Here is an 18,136-nt window from a genome sequence, read left to right as displayed (position 1 = left end):
GATTTTATTTAGGAGCTTTTTCAAGAGTGATAACTTTTGAGGAGAGGGGGTGCTCGGTTAAGCCCATGATTAATTACAGTGGCGTAACTACATTGTACGAGGGCACGTCCCCCCCCCCCCCAAGCGGCTCGGAAAAACGATGAAAAGTAGAAAAAGAAATTAAAACTGGGGGAAGAAAAAATGATTTTAATATTACATTATAATAATTATGCTATACCATATTAGATGCTGTATATAATATCATATTACATGATAATGTACATAATATGAACCTCACTGTTCAAAATGACGTGTCGTGACCAACGGTACGCCACTGTTTAATGATGATTAGCATGATTAAGATTACATGATATGATAAGTTTATAGAAAATCAGCAATGCTAATATAAGAAAGACCATTAAACCAGAAGAATACAATTTTTGATTGGAAGAATACAGCTGCGCACAATATTATAACACGTATGAATTCTAAACAATATACAGATATGAATAAAAATACAAATGATAATGATGTATTCATTCATGTATACAGTACGAAGAAAACATTCTCTGGTCCTTGAAATCATTCCTGGGGCCGCGGAACACCTTTGAAAGTGTGGGGGGCGCTGACCAGATGCCTACATGAAATTACAGCTTTATGTTCATTTTCGCGTTGCACGTACATGGTTTCAAAACTGAAAATGATTGGAAATTTAAGCACCCATCCCCTTCATATTAATATTTGAGATGAAAATTTGACTCATTTTAGAGCAAAACATTAACCGGAAAGCTTCGTTGCGAAACATCTCTGAGTCTGGGTTTTCTTTTCTTTCTGCCTTTGACAATTTAAAGGACTTGCAAAGAAAGCTTCGTTACGAAACATCTCTGAGTCTGGGTTTTCTTTTCTTTCTGCCTTTGATAATTTAAAGGACTTACAAAGAAAGCTCTGGAATTATGAGAAGCACTAAAGCGGAATAATGAAAGAACGGTAAACAATTTTGAGCAAGACTGAAAGTGATATTATTAACCATTTGGTTTTCACCATTGTCTATTGTTATCATTGATTGTAATGAATAGATAAAATACATACATTGACTTCGTTTATATTCGAGCACAAAATTATTGAAGGGAAATAGAATTGTCAGATTAGTTTAATAAATCAGTGAAATATTATTGCTATTTTTAATGTTACAAATGCAAAATCAGACAAACTTGGGTACGTTGGGTTATTAGTCATTTTGGACCTTCATTTTCCGCTCTCTTCTAGAATTGATAGGTTGATAACCCTTCAAACTAATCAAATAAGTGTAGTTACTTGGCAACGCATCATTCGTTCATGCAATGATCCAATGAGTAGGACACCTCTATGGTAAATAGCACTAGTTGACATGGTAATATTCCTTCCATCTTCACTGTAAACTTCAGACATTTCATAATCGTCGGATCCAACTCTTATTCGTAAGACCTGAGATGGGACGATGCCTTGTTTTGTATCCATATAATGAAGAGCCTTGGATGGTACTTTTATACAGCCAGCCCATATATCACCAGATTCGTCCACGTAAATATTATCTGATGTGGTTCCCAGATTGATAACGTCAACACCCTACAATAATCATAAAATTAGGATTTGGGTGTTTTATGTTGAAAACATTTTAGGCGAAATAAGATACTTTCAAACATGTTAATTACAATTCGTAATCCAATGCCTACCGATCTGCATACTGTTTCTAACAGAATGTGAATTTGATCTGATGTCAATCACACATTTTTAATCAATCCAAATAGGGGGAGGGGGACACGCTAAAATGTTAAATGAACGATGGTTGGCTAAGTGACAACTTTTTTTCCACACATTGTATTTGCCCAATTAAAATGGTTTAATCCACCATGCAAGGTTTGATATAGACCAGTTCGTAGTTACTTCATGGACAATTTTGGTCAAATGACCTTTCATTTCTTTCATTATGATAGGCAGATTTCAAAGCAAGATATTACGTAAGCATGCCTTACATAGCAGGATGAATAGATTGAATAGACCAGGTGACCAGAATCGCACACCAATGAACACTTTATGAAAGTATTTGTTGCATTCCTACTTTGCATGCACATCATAGCATGTTGCACAAAGTACTTGGCAAACTGTGCGTTCGTGGACGCATTGTTGTTGTTTTTGGATGTAAATGAAAAACACAATTCAAAAGAATAAATGAATAATCAAGACATCTAAGTTGGTGCTTATCTCATTAGATTTTAAATCACCATGTCATTTTAGTACAAATGACCTTCCTCTGATCATGCGCAGAATCTTTAGATCATGCGCAGAAAAGAACTACGAACTGGCTTATTGGAGAACTTTGTTATTCCTCACACATTTTAATTTCTGAATAACATTTCAGTTTTTGGTGTAGGCATGGTGGGAGTTGTAATCTGCTTGGAATTCTAAGAATCTAGAACATAAATGTCATTTGTCATTGTTGAATACATCTTGGAATCATATGATCATTGTTTCAAAAATCACTTTACAGCTTAATATTTGCACTATATACTTGACTAATAGCATTGGATGTTGTTTTGCTGTTGCCATGGTTGTTAAATTTGCCCCACTCTCACTATATCCTCCCCTTTAAATAAAGAAAAAGATTGTCTATATACCTTGTTTGGTGTAAGTGAATTATCAGCCAGGTTCCTTTCATATATACGGATTTGTCTTGCAAACGGCTGGGAAACGTAAAGAAGCCTAAATAAAAAAATAAAAAAAAACAATTAGAACATTGGTGTTAAAAGTATAAATGATTAATGCAAAGTCTCTTATGATAAACCATCCCTTCGCAAACATACAAATATAAACAACATTTATGAAAAAAATGACGCACTGAGAGAGCGTGCTGTGAGGAGAAAATTGAATTTGGCAATGATACATTAATGAGAAAGAAAGAAAGAAAGAAAGAAAGAAAAGAAAAGAAAAGAAAGAAAGAAAGAAAAAAAAAGACAGAGAGAAACAGAAAAAAGGTAAGAAAGAAAGAAAGAAAGAAAGAAAGAAAGAACGAAAAAAGAAAGAAAGAAAAAAAGACAGAGAGAAACAGTAAAAAAGGTAAGAAAGAAAATGTATGGCGGGTTTTTGTCTTGCTTTTTTTAATGAATAAGAAACTAAACAATGCTTCAATATAGTGATATGAATGGACAAAAGACAATGTATTTTAGATATAGTCCATAGTCCAAATCAAAAATTATAAAAGATATAGGAGGTGTATATAACATTAATGAACATACCTCCCATCCCTGGAGAGATCGATGCCATTAGGATTGTTTAACGATTCCGAGACTTGCTTGCAGCCAGTGACATCACAAAAGAGAATGTAACCCGATCTTAATAAGAGTGTATCTTCCAGAAACCTCATCCGTGGATGAAGGAAGTTAGCTTCGTTAGTAATGAAAAACGATTCAGGTCCAGTCGCTATCAAGTTGTTCACACTGAAACCAAATGAAACAAACAAATCTAATTAAATATATATGGTTTATTCCATCAACAGATATAATAGACACCCTCTTACTTTCCACTGGGTGAACTTATTAGAGAAATAATTCCTAAATCGTGGGGTAGAATTTCAATAGGACCCTAAACTTTCCCAAAGGAATACTTATAAAAATGAAAGAGGGTTTTCCATCTATTTCCGTCCTTATTTTCGATAAACAAAATAATCATAAAGATAAATCGCGAAATTATATTTTTCCATAAAAAGACCCATGGAAATGGCTTTACAATATTGTGCAGTGTAATGTCGACAAGAAACTGTTGTTGACATATAGGAACGATGCAGAGAAGATGACACGCACAATCGTGAAGCGTTCATAATAAAACAAAACAATATTGATTTTTATAAGATATTGCTCTGCAATAAATAAAATACCTATAGCAGTGTATGTTTTCTGATCGAGCAATTCAGTAGGATATAGGCTGCTTTCCAAACATTTCACCATCAGCTTACCAAAGATTTAAGAGTAAAATAGATTTTTAAAAATGATCTGGATTTGACCCTTACCTTCTGATCAAAGGATCTCTCTTTGACTTGATGAATGATAAAGACATTGTGTTTCGATCAAACTCAAAAATATCCACAACATCAAATCCAACATGGTGGTTTATGACAAAAATAAATGTCTTAGCTGTGCAATCAAAATAAAAGAAGAAAAGAGAATAAGAAATCATAAAATTCGGTTTTATTAAAATATACTCATCAAAAAGTCCGAAGGCTAACAATGTGAGTTCACAGTAAAATAAAAAATTAATATACGAAATGCAGACCATTATTTGACCAATTACAAAAAGAAAAAAACATTATATTTACTTTAGAGAGGAAATTATGTGGTTCAAAACAAGACGGCGCCAGGGAACTTCCATAGCGGTGGGGCAAGATGACAGAAAAGTGATATCACACCACCCCCCCCCCCCCTCAACCGCCTCATTTTAATCACAAACATGACAAAGACAATACAGTGTCAAGTGAACACTTATTTCTACACTTTATTCCCTTTCATTTTTGTTCTTGTTTTCTTCATTCTATAAGTACTTGAAAATGAAAAGGTGTTGTTGCCTTCCCTGCTCGCCATCTCTCTGAAGCACTAATCGCGTGGCCAAAATAAAATATCAAGTATAAAAACATCCCGGTCTTGTCGAAAAAAATAGGTGCATGCGTCAAAGGCAACAGCTATAAATTCATGTAAAGTTTGCGTTGTTCATATGGAATTACTCTATTTGAACATCAAGACGCGTATATTATGTGTGATGTTCTAAGGCACCCATAATAATTGGGAATGGAAAGACGGAGAAGGGGTGAGGGGTTCTCATTTGAATAGGGGTGTTATAGACAGGACTATCTGTTCTCTAAAATATTCCACCCCAGCCCTCCCCCCCCCCAAAAAAAAAAAACACAATCACATGGGGATGATCGACCCCTGCCCCCCCCCCCCAGCAACTTCCATGCACCGCCTTTGTTTATTGGCCATTCTATTATTGATTACAAAGATCTTGTCACATTTTCCCTACGTTGGCTTTACGACGAATCGATAACAGCCGTTTTAACCCCGCGGGTTTTAACATTTTTTGTACCAGCATTAACTTTAGATGGTTTGGGTTAAACGGCTGTTTTTTTTTATTCGCGGCCGCCGTATAGGGGATAGTGGCCGCACCATAATGTGGTCTATCGTGACTAACACGATAATGCAAATATCCAGTAAATTGTAGAACTGACAGGGGCTGATCCAGCTTTTGCCAATAGGGGGGGCGAAAATATTTTCATGAACATTTTTCTCGATTGGCCGCTATAATCTGATTTTTTTGTTGGTTTTTCAGGGGGTAGTCCTATAACTAAAGACTGAAGTTTTAAGTATATGTTAGCTTTTATTGTAATAAACAAGAAAAGGTATCTCATGTGGTCTTAATATATAATGCAAGCGGGAAGCGCGAGCTAAAATTCTTTGATATTTTATGTCCTTATAACTGAAGATTCTGAGCAGTTTTAATAATCATGAATAAAGATAAGTATCTAACAATGCGAGCGCGAAGCGCGAGCCGAAATTTTATTATAGTAATGTGAAAGGGACTCTATTGGGACTGTTTTTAGTGATTAATGAATAGGATACATGATCACCAATTAAATGAGAGTGCGAAGCGCGAACTCAAAAGTTTTAATCTTCCGACCTAAAAACTGGACAGTCTGAGCGCATTTTTATTTAATAAAGAACAAGCTGTGTGTCTCAAACAATTAAATGCGAGCGCTAAGCACGAGCTTAATATGTTGATATACTGACATGATAAAGGAGATTTTTGACAAATTTTGACAATTTGTGGAGGCGCGATAGCTCAGTCGGTAGAGCGGGGGATTCGTATTCAGGTGACCCGGGTTCGATTCCCACTTGGTGCGCTATTGCCCTTTGGTAAGGCATTAATCCTCAGTACCAGGTCCTTCGGATGGGACCTTAAGCCGTCGGTCCTCTGGTTGCTTGCTTACAAGCATTCATGCTTTCTTAGCAATCAGGTAAAAAAAAATCACCAATCACCAAAAATCACCAAATTTCCAAAGAGCATATGTATCTCACAAATCAAACAATGCGAGCGCGCAGCGCAATCTGAAAATTTTGATATAACAATTTGTGTTAATCAAACAAAAGATTGAAAGCTTGATGTGTGAGCTAAAATATTGTGTGCAAATTGATTTCAGAACTGGATATATGAAGTGTGATTTAATCCTCTTGAATGGGATTCATTACACGGGCAATGCAAGCGCGAAGAGCGAGCGAAAATATTTATACATAGTCTATTTTCCAATTCTTCCCTCACCTTTTTCATGTTTACTTTCGGGGTCGGGCCGGCCGGCGCGAGGCTGTAAATTACACATCATGGGTATAATACCCCTTTCTTACTTTTCTTTCTGTTTTTCGTAGTTTCTATCGAGATAAAGAGTACCCTTTTTCTGCAGGTTGTCAAAAAATAGGGGGGCCGGGGCCGGCTCGGCCCCCTCTTGGATCCGCGCCTGACTGGAATTGAGTTCATATCAAACCTTTCAATTTCAAAACCTGTTATCCACATCAAATCAATAATTCAAGCTAAAAGATTATGAATTTGTAGAAATAAGTTTTTACCTGTGGTTTTATCTTCAAATGCTGTAATGCCATGTGGGTGAAGTGTGTTGACATCGTAATCACCCTTGATCTTCAACTCGATAGCTCCCTTATTATGATTGTTGATATCATAAGCAAATAGATGACCTCTTGGTGCTCCTTCGACACGGTCTTTGAAAGTCAAATAACCCTAAGAATAGAAACAATTATCTGTCAGTCTCGCCTGCAATACGCGATTCATAGCAGCAATATCAGCAATACTGACTTTGAAAATAATATAATACTAAAATAATTATCCACAACAAAAACACCATTCATATAATGATATACTATACGTTCATTGACCTGAGTCATTTGACCTGAAACTCGGGTAGGATGTTCAGTAATACTTCATTACCCTAGTATGTGTAAGTTTCATGAACTAGGTCAAAATACTTGAGTTACTGATTTCGATATTGATTCCCCCAACATGGTTTAAGTTCACTGACCCTAAAAGAACCTAATCTCAGTCATATAACTTGAAACCAAGGCAGGGTGGTTGATTACTGTCCAAGTTTCATGAACTAGGTCCATATACTTTCTAAGTTATGATGTCATTTAAAAAAAATAAACCTTAGGTTAAGATTTAATGTTGATGTTTTTTTTCAATTCAATTCAATTCAATAATGGTTTATTAAAAACATGCCTCGCAGCCAAAGGCTTAATAAAAAACATGTGTACAATTTACAATAGAAAAATACTTATTTTTAAATACAAACATGCAATGACATAAAATTACTAGAACTTCTTATTGTAATACAAGGAAATAAATTGTTGAAAGTAAATTAAATCATAATTGTACTGAACATAATAAATATCAAGTATGCAAATTATTACCACTATAGTGAGTCCGCCGCCGTCGGAAAAAAGCAGCGCATATAGTCTCGCTCTGTTTGGTTATGCAGGCGAGACAATAAAAACGGAATAATCACATGGCATTCTTTGTATGGGATAGGTCGTCTGATTGGATTTTTAAAATTCTTATCTGATATTACTATTGAGGAACCTTGCTATTTGCCGACCTCTGTTTTATTTGAATATGTGGATATTTTTTGGAGCCTCTGTAACAAGCTCAGATGAAGGATTTACAAATTACAGTTCAGCACTTGATAGCAAAAACAATGGATTGATTTTGCCGAATTCAGCTTGTTTTGTGGTCCTCTCGACTCTAAGGTCTGAGTGGGTGCGGACATTCCGTGTATGCATATGCTGTAAACATGATAAAAAGTATATCTAGTTGAAGTTTTATTCCAGAAATGGGTGGGGAGCAACTTGATATATAAACGCGAATACACGATATATTTTATGGGTCAAATTGTGTAACCGTCCGTCAAAGGGACTTGATTATTTCAATAATAAACATTACTGTATTTATAATCACATATGTTTATAACTGATACCTCTACCTCGGTCGGTCTACGGCAGCCGTACGGCGAGTCGAAAACAGCCGTTTTATACATTTTTATTCAAACCACTTATGTAGCTGGTACAAAAGCATGTTAAAACGGCTGTTTTCGACTCGCCGCACGGCTGCTGTAGACCAAATGTGACCGAGGTATTACACAATGCACCATGAATTCATTGCTTACCTCTGATACAATGACGATGCCATCTGATAAAAGTTCTAGATCTTCCGAGCCATGTTCTAAAAAAGAAAAATGCAAAGATCTCAACAATCCTTTTGTCTACAAAGCAGTAGAAGAATGCATTAATGTACAGGTCCATTTTTATTAGATTGATTTTTCATGGCATTCTGAATATTATTGTAGGATGACAGGATAGTATACAAATTGTTTGAATAGATGGAAATATAATAATAACAGAAGTAAGCAAACTCTTCGCCACACTGGCCCCTTTTTATGGAACTCTTTAGACTTAACCTTATTCAACCTCCAACACAATAATTCGTTTAAAAAGCAATATAAGACTCACCTTTTAAATTCATACTAGTACTCCTCATTATACCCCCTTGTGTTTGTTTATTTGTGTCATTTCCTGTCATTTAATGTTTATTTCCTATTTGTTTCCGATTCTTTGGTTATTCATTTCTCTTGGTGTATTTTATACAAGCCATGCCTTGGCTTTCTCATATACACCATTTTCCAATCAATGAAATACGCTGCATTTTTTTGTGTTAAATTGTACATTTGTTATGTTTTTCTGCTATTTTTTTTAAACCTATTATTGTACATTTCTGTTTATTTGTGATTATATGTTTTTTATCGATTGCTTTGAATTGATTTGGAAATAAAGTTTACCTTTACCTTTTAAATCTACAGATCAACATACACCAATGCTGGTTTCTAGTAATTAAATGTGGCTATACCCCCCCCCCCCCAGGATAGATTATACTGAAAATAAAGTGTATATAGCGAAATGTAAAATGAATAAAACAGTATTTTCGTAAGGGTGGGAGTACGTGAGATAATACATGAAATATGAGATGTTTTCAGACCATATATGGAAATATGCTGGTTATTTTTTCAAGTTTAGTTTGGATTTCACTATTGATATCGTCAATCATTAATCCTCAATAGACATGATAGAGCGTTTCTTCCTACTGATTGTTTTCTACGGCTGACCAGGTATTGTTAAACTGTACATAAAATATGCAATTTCATCACAAATTTTCAATTTCCTTTACATAATAAAAATTGACAAAATAGATATAACCATATTTATGTAATAATGTAATTTCATCTAAACCTGTATATCGAACAAAACAGGGCATAATGTTATCGTGTGGACAAAACTTGTCAAAGGATATGTGCGAAATATATTTACATTTATATTTTTTTCAGTGTAGAACACTACGAATCTTGACAATATGAACACATACAAATAGAGCGTTTTATCATAGTGAATCTCGTCTCCGAGTGCTGTACTGTATTTGAACACTCAAGCTATGTCTTTACACTGTTCACTGCTGTAACCGTGTAAATGTTATATGAACATTTTGCGTGACACTTCAGCGTGTCTAGTGGTTTGTCCTAGGTATCTTCTGTGAATAAAAAAAGAGTTTGATGTAGTCCTATTTCCCTTTTTGGTTGCTTATTTAGTAGATTTATGTTCTTGGTTGATTAAAATTGGTTCCATTTATCTATAAACACGATAAAGCTGATAGGAGTACATGATATTCTTTTGCAATGTATGTAATGATATGAATATCACCAAAATGAATGAGCACATATTCCAAAAGGAAACTTACCGATTCCACGAACAAAGTGGCATTCCCCCGGTTTGACATTGTAAATGGTTTTCTCTAAACCTAGAATCTTTCTGAAAGAAGAATTTCAAATTTGTGAAGTAAAAACAAATATAGGTGACCTTAAAAGTATAGGTACATTAGGGGCAAGTGACTACACTCCTTTCTTTCCAACTGTTAACATATCATATCAGTGTTCAACTGGCCTCAGCATACTTAAGAGTCTATGAGCGAATATCATTACAAGAACATTACAAACATTACAAAAATATTCGAATTTCCAAGAGGAAATAGAATTAAAAGGGCAATACAATTTTTAAATGAACCCAATGGGTACAAAAAAGAAAACACTTAGAAGGCGGGAACAGAGTGAAGGAATGAGAGAGGGTGAGAGATAGATGGGGAGAGACGGAGGGGAGGGGGGGGGGGGCTGGCGGGTGGGAAGGACGGAATTTGACAATAATTATTGCAGATAATATGATTTATGGAAAGATTGCAAGGGAAGAAGAAATCTTTTGTCAATTATGAATCCCGGTCTGACCTATGATACTACGACGTTCCACTCAATTTTGAAATCAAGATGATTTGGGTCAACTTAGATACCTGAAGCATTAAAAACCCAATGGGATGCAGTTCACAGACATCTATAAGTTTTGCATCATTTTGTGAAGCAGTGATATTCACTATTCCAAAGAGTTAAAAAGAAAATACAACATTCCAAAGAGTTGAAATAAAAATACAACATTCCAAAGAGTTAAAATGAAAATACAACATATTTGTTACAAAAATGACAAGCAAGTCACAATGTCATAGTATTTTATTATCTATAAAATTATGAGGCATTTGCATGTTATCAGACAAAATTGAAATGACATTATGACTTGCTTGTTACTTCTGTCACAAATATGTTGTATTTTCATCTAACATATACGCTACAGAAAGTAAAGGTGTTATGATATTATTTTCCACACATGAGAATGCATCCTCTATAGAATGGTGAATCTATTATCATTATCCATGTTCATTTTAATCTGATTTTTTTTTTAAATCATATATTGGCTCTCGAATCCTTCAAAAGAACCCAGAACAAAAAGAACAACGGTGCTTCCCCCAAAGAATTCAATTCGTCTCTTCAGCATGTTTAGTCATTCTAAAGAAACTTGAAAACCTATCTGTATGTCTCACAATGTCTCTCAATACCTTATTTAAGATAAATATCAGTTGTGGTAACGATCTCAAAATAAGTTTAAACAGAATCCAATAAAATTATCATCAAAGTGTTTGTACATGTACATGTATGTATAAACATAACAAATTATGTGCCCAATGGCTCAGGAAGAAAATTCGTAATTGCTGATAAATGAGCAAAATAAGCACAGAATTCCATCCGAAATATGTCGGGTATTTTTCCCTAGCAACTATTAATACAGTGTCTAACATATGCTTTTCTATGTTAGTGATCATCATAATTATCGGTTTTAAGCTAAGATTTCATGATTTCACAAAGATAAGTTTACATTCATGTACCGGTTCTAGATGCATGTGACACTCCCGCCGCCTATGAATTGCAGTATAACTTTCTTCATGAAATGTTTTGATTTTGTTCTACTTCACTGTTTATTATGTTAAATTTATGTTAAATTGCTATGCGCCTTGATAATTTGCTTAGAGTGGATATGCGCTTATTAGAAATTTAGTTATGCCTACTATGATTGTTTTTTATCATCAACCACCCTCCCCCCCCCCCCCCCTCCCCTTCCCGCTCGTCTAGCCCCACCCTTCCATATGTGTAAACGGCACATGAGTGCTCACTATATAGTACACAAGTACTCAACAAACCTTTTATCATCTAAAATGAGCAGGTGTACCGTATATCACGTATTGATTCGTTTCAGACTATTGTACTATAATGCATCGACGCAGTACAAAGCAAAACATGAATTTACGAGCATATATTAATCAAATTTGTGTATCAATACGAACGTTAAACCAGTCGATACTAAGCAGATATATCTTGATAAGTAAGTACTTATCTTAGCCATGTTATAGCTCTGGTCTACAATGTAACACATTTAATCAGGGCTTTAAGCAAATATTTGATGTTATGCTATGCAAGCTTAAATTCTCATCAATCCATTGAGACGTGAGCCTATATACTCGTCGATCATCAACATGGTCATGTACAAACTAATAACTTTTACAATAAACTGAGGGGGGGTCATAAATCATATAAAAATCCTCCATTACTGGAAGAAATTTGATCACCTTCACTTGAACTTATAACCTCATACGTGGTGAAAATATTCATGTTCCTCCGGTGTACTGAGATTGGAGAAGGATCCATGGATGAAGTACGCATAGTCAATAAACCTATATATATGCATGTACATCATTATGAGGGGGAATTGCCGGAGCAAAGGGCAAGCCATTGTCAAAAAAAATTAGTTGCATCCAAATTCAAAAGGAACTTAATTATAATTGACTGGGGGATGGTATCGATGACGTCATGTTAGAAGCAGGGTTGAATGCTATATGGTATTATTAATGGCTGGGTCCTAGCACATATACATACATGTACGTATAGTACATTCAGTATCAGAAAAAGGTACGTGCATATAGTAGCAATAGTAGCAATATCAGCAGTAGTATTAGTATATAATAGTAGTAGTAATAGTAGTTGTAGAAGTAGTAGTAGTAGTAGTAGTTGTTGTTGTAGTTGAAGTAGTAGCAGCTGTAGAAGTAGTATAGTAGTAGTAGTGAGTAGTAGTAATAATATAGTAGTAGTAGTAGTAGTGAGTAGTAGTAGTAATAATAATATAGTAGTAGTAGTAGTAGTAGTAGTAGTAGTAGTAGTAGTAGTAGTAGTAGTAGTAGTAGTAGTAGTAGTAGTAGTAGTAGTAGTAGTAGTAGTAGAAGTAGAAGTAGTAGTAGTAGTAGTAGTTGTTGTTGTTGTTGTAGTAGTTGAAGTAGTAGCAGTAGAAGTAGTATAGTAGTAGTAGTGAGTAGTACAGTACTGTATTATTATTATTAGTAGTAGTAGTAGTAGTAATAGTAGTAGTAGTAGTAGTAGTAGTAGTAGTAGTAGTAGTAGTAGTAGTAGTAGTAGTAGTAGTAGTAGTAGTAGTAATAGTAGTAGTAGTAGTAGTAGTAGTAGTACACTCTAAAAAATGAAGTGCTAATTCAGCTCTTAAAGAGCGTGTATAGTGACTGCACTTCGGAGTGCTGATTTGTCTAGTTCAAATTTGAACGAGAAAAATCAGCACTCCGAAGTGCAGTCACTATACACGCTCTTTAAGAGCTGAATTAGCACTTCATTTTTTAGAATGTAGTAGTAGTAGTAGTAGAAGTAGTAGTAGTAGTAGTAGTAGTAGTAGTAGTAGTAGTATTAGTAGTAGTAGTAGTAGTAGTAGTAGTAGTAGTAGTAGTAGTAGTAGTAGTAGTAGTAGTAGTAGTAGTAGTAGTAGTAGTAGTATAGTAGTAGTAGTAGTAGTAGTAGTAGTAGTAGTAGTAGTAGTAGTAGTAGTAGTAGTAGTAGTAGTAGTAGTAGTAGTAGTAGTAGTAGTAGTAGTAGTAGTAATACGTAGGCCTAGCAGTAGAAATGCCATCCCTGATAAATATCGTCGCGTACAAATTCAAAGCCCCGCCGAAACATCGCAAAGCTATATATTCCGATCAGTCACTGTGAAATGTATAGTCTAATAAAACTTACATGAAAGTTATCATATGACGAACAAAAGCTGCAACAAGCACCGCAAGAATCAGACGTTTCCACATATTCAGTTTTACTTTCAGTCCTCTTTGAGTACAGCTTGAAGTCAGGGATTCAGAATGCGACTGAACATGAAAATTACTGAGGGTAGCAACATCATTTCACCTCAACTCGACCCTGGTGCCGAAGATTGGTTGAATTACAGGTCACTGAAGACTCAGGTCACCCAATTCCAATGCATGTGCTATTGTTGAAAATCACAATCCTCCCAACGCTCGTCAACAATAAATGACGGGCTTGTCATGCCTGGGCTTTTTGTTTGTGCTGTTTGTGCACGTGTATTGAGCAGTGCTATATAAGACATATTTAATGGCGCTGTCACACCTTGGCGTTTTAGACAGCGTATGCCCGACGTATGAGGAATTTGGCGAATACGCTGGCGTACGTCGAATACGTTACGGGTAAGTTTTGCATACGTTAAGAGTACGCTAAAACACGCTGGTATACGTCGTGATACGGTGAGGTCGTCGAAAAATTTTGTGCAAGCACAAAAATTTTCGACGTATGCCAGCGTATGGCTCATACGTCCCGCATACGCGGGCCATAAGTTGTAGGCAAGTTACGCGATCGTTGATACACGTTGACACACGTTACTCGTAAGTTACTCATAAGTCGATGTACGTCGAGATAATGTCCAGCGTACCCTAAAACTTACTTCTAACCTATGAGTAACGTGCTTTGAACGTATGTGTAACTTTACTCCAACGTATATTGACGTATGAAGACGTGCTCCGGACGACCACAAAACTTAATGAACGTGTTTATAACTTACAGCTACCGTATAATTGCGTATTGACAACGTTTATAGGAATTTGTATACAAAGGTGTGGTTCACAGGAGGCAGCGTTCTTCGAAGTTTTCTTCGGCATGGCGGTGGTGTTGATAGGTGATGTATCGTGCGGTTATGATTTGAATAGTCGAGCGGCAGCCTTTTTATAGGCTACGACACGTGTTCATCAGCGATACGCTGCCGCGCGCTATGCGTAAGTTAGGCTATCGTAGGGCATAAGTTGTGTACGCCAGCAATACGCTAAGCATTCGTTGGAATACGTTACTTATAAGTTAACGAAGCGTTCGATATAAGTTACTAATACGTTATGTATACGTCCAACTCGTTATGAATACGCTAAGTATACGCCAAGAGTTGAAAAAAAAATCAAAGTTCAGCGTATGCCGACGTTTTCGAGAAATTTTGATACGTCGGGCATACGCTGTCTAAAACGCCAAGGTGTGACAGCGCCTTATGGACAAATTTAGACCCCGGATAATGCCGGTATCAACAAGGACCTCCCGGTTCCTACAGGGAACCTCCGGGATGCGTTCGGTAGCAACACGGATGTACAAGGTGGCTACACGGATGGATGCGGACGATTATCCGCCCGTGTGCTTTCGACGAAAAGTTTAACGTTTTCAAATTTTCTCCCTGATATGCCTGCATGCCTAGGATGGCGCCGGGTGAGTAGCCAGTGTTCACACGGTAATCCCGGACTGTACACAGATGACCCCGGATTGACAATCCGGGATGATCCGTGTTGCTTCCGTAAAGGTACATGTAAAAAAGGCTTTAAAGGATACTCCAGGTTGAAAATAATATGATTTGAACAGATTACAAAAGAGTAAATAACAACAAAACTTGACAAGAAACACCAAAGTTATGACTTTTTAAAGGTGAAACAGTTCTAGGCATGTCTTCATGAATAACCAATGAGCAAAATGATGATGTCATATCCCCATTTTTTTTTCTTTTGTATCTTATACAGTGCGTATCAAAAAAAAGTTTACACTTTGAAAAAATCCTGTAAAATTATACATTTGTAATTTCCTGAAGATTTTCCCACACTTTAACATTGGTACAGATCCATTTGAGAAAATACGATATAACTGTCGAAAAATATTTCCGCTTGAGTGAGCACCACTCACTTTTGAAAAGTTAGTGAAAAATGATTTGCGCAGAACTTTGAAATAGTAATGCGGATAGAAGTAGACCTTAATCATGAAGAACATGTGGAATTTAGCTAGGAAACTTGATTTGAAGATATTTTTTACCTTTTTAAACTTGTTTCCTTGCCAAAAACACTTCGAAGAGTGCATTGCGCCCCACCCCACTTCCCCACACACTGAGGCCATCGTGACGATATTTGCTTTACACTGAGCTGTAATTTATATGAAATGGCTAAGGCTTAATTTTCACTTTGATACTCATTGTCAAGCTTTGGAAAGGTGTGGAGAAACAAATATTAAATGAAAAATGAAATGTAAACCCACTTTTAATGATAAAACTTAGTGATAAAATGCTGGAGATGTCTGAAATAAACTTTTGTTCAGATTCGGTCATGTCCTGGATCCAGCTGGCACAAAAAGGTTAAAGGTTATGCTTACTAAGTGTTGAAATGTCAACTTGGGCGGTAAAATTGTTACAAGATGCTTGAATGTATCCGTTTTATTTCAATGGACTAAAAGTGCAAGTGACATGTATGAGAAATGTGTTAATTTTGCCCTTTCCACTTGACACAGCGTGAAAACGAGCATTTCTGCGCAAAGAGATTTCTGCGAGCTTTACAAAAATGGACAGTGTTCACTCAAGTGTAACATACTGTCAAAACTTTTACTTTCATTGGATAGATGAGACCCAAATCTAAGATTATATGTGAAAAAAAATACCCACATGTTGCATATTTTTTAATTCCCAGGTCTTTTTCAAAGTGTAAACTTTTTTTTTGATACGCACTGTATAAAAAAATGTTTATTCATATTTTCCTTCAAGAACCAAAATATTTAAATGAAAACTGATTAAGTATATTAGATATTCATTGCTGCAACTTTAAGGGAGACATATCATTCAGACATGTATGAAATAATGAAACAATTATTGTGATTTTATGTAATAACATAATAAAACGGAAAGTGGGGATGTGACATCATCAGTCCATCTAATGCATATTCATGAAAAACGCGCATATAACTGTTGTCACAATATATTGCTAACGTTTAAAATTCCATAACTTCGCTATTTGAAATCAGACTTTGATGACATTTTCAGCATTTTGCTCTGTAAACTTTACTCTACACGCCAAAAACTCCGGTATTGATTTAACACCAGCCCGGAATCTATATTATGTTCACACCGGAGAAGTGTTAAACAGCACCAATTTCGTTTTTGTCTAACACCAGAAAGGTGTTTATACAAAACCAATTAGTATTAAAACAGCATCGGTTTGATTCCAAACTGGTGTTGTTTCAATACTTCTCTGGTGTGGACATATATAGATTCCGGTCTGGTGTTAAATCAACACTGGAGTTTTTGCAGTGTATTTATTTAAATATGAATACTTTCAGCTCGTAGCATCCATTTAATGGACCAAATAGTTATTAGACGAAAAATGGTGAGTGGACGAAATAACAATATTAGACCATGTGGATAGTGGACGAATTGATGTTAGACAAAATGATAGTAGACGAGTTGGTAATTTGACGAATTGGCATTAGACCAATTGAACCATCTCCAACAAAAACTTTGAAATAGTCAGAATGGTTGAATGAAATTAATAAACAAGAGGCAACAATAATTTTACACAGAACTATTCTCTTATTGGAGATTTATTTCTGAATGAAAATGATAACAGTGATAAAGTTCAAAGGTTCCTTTTAACAAAAATGTTTTGCAAATTGGATTTTTTTGTATCCTAAACGTAAGAAGTGCTGTAAATATACATTTGAATATTAAAACAAAATAAAAGATAGGCATGGACACACACGATTCGAGGAGAAGTTTACAATATGACGTTAAATTACTTTTTACAAGTTAAGGCATGTGATTCTTTCTGTTTTTTTCTTTCATTTTTTTAGAAACGAACATAAAACATTCCTAGTCCGTATGCCAGCGATTCTAATTAGTGATTTCAAACATCCATATTATTTCATTCCTTATTCGATTTTTGAAAAGTTTTCATTGTGCTTTTGCTTTACTCTGTGTCAACACAATTAGATTTAATGCACACTACAGATCTATTTCTTGTCTGTACGGGTGTGTGTTTGTGTAATTGTGTATGTGCGACTGTGTTTTTGTGTGCGGGTGTAGTTTTTATATACATGTAGAGAAAGGGCAAATGAAACCATCAGGAAAAGAAAGATAAATTGCCACAAATTACTTGTTTTTATACCCTGAATAAATCGTCCTCTTGTTTTATGTGAACATGATGAAGTAGTCATACATCAAACATAACAGATATGAACAAGAAGGAAAAAAATGATCAAAACACAAAACCAATCTATTAAAAGCTATTCAAAATCTTTATCTTAGCTTATATTATTATTGTATGATCGTGTTATCCACATTAGAATTTAAATCGCTAAATAGTTTTTTATATAAGTAATTTTAATGCTTATTTGATTAAAAATACTTGTTGGTGTTAATGTATACATTTCTAAATATCTGACTCCCTTTCCAGGCAACCTAAGTGCTATGATAGTCTATTAAAAAACACTTTTAAGAACCGATCAAAATTTTGCGCGATCTTTAAGAAT

At 35.3% G+C, this 18,136-nt stretch overlaps 1 protein-coding gene across 1 annotated transcript; it reads right to left on the bottom strand.

Moving 5' to 3' along the window:
* Positions 1-808: 808 nt before the first annotated feature.
* Positions 809-13,909, bottom strand: LOC121416324 (serum paraoxonase/arylesterase 1-like). Its single transcript, XM_041609886.1, has 8 exons — positions 13,553-13,909; positions 9,847-9,917; positions 8,228-8,283; positions 6,621-6,789; positions 4,022-4,145; positions 3,252-3,452; positions 2,634-2,718; positions 809-1,584 (listed from the first exon to the last, which is right to left on the bottom strand). Exons 1-8 carry the CDS (start codon positions 13,615-13,617, stop codon positions 1,276-1,278), a joined length of 1,080 nt encoding a protein of 359 aa, XP_041465820.1. The 5' UTR covers positions 13,618-13,909; the 3' UTR covers positions 809-1,275.
* Between the last annotated feature and the right edge of the window lie 4,227 nt (positions 13,910-18,136).

This window comes from Lytechinus variegatus, chromosome 5, assembly GCF_018143015.1.
Source record: "Lytechinus variegatus isolate NC3 chromosome 5, Lvar_3.0, whole genome shotgun sequence".
NCBI classification, from domain to species: domain Eukaryota; kingdom Metazoa; phylum Echinodermata; class Echinoidea; order Temnopleuroida; family Toxopneustidae; genus Lytechinus; species Lytechinus variegatus.
Note: the sequence above shows the minus strand (reverse complement) of the source record. Positions and strands in the feature narration are given on the sequence as shown.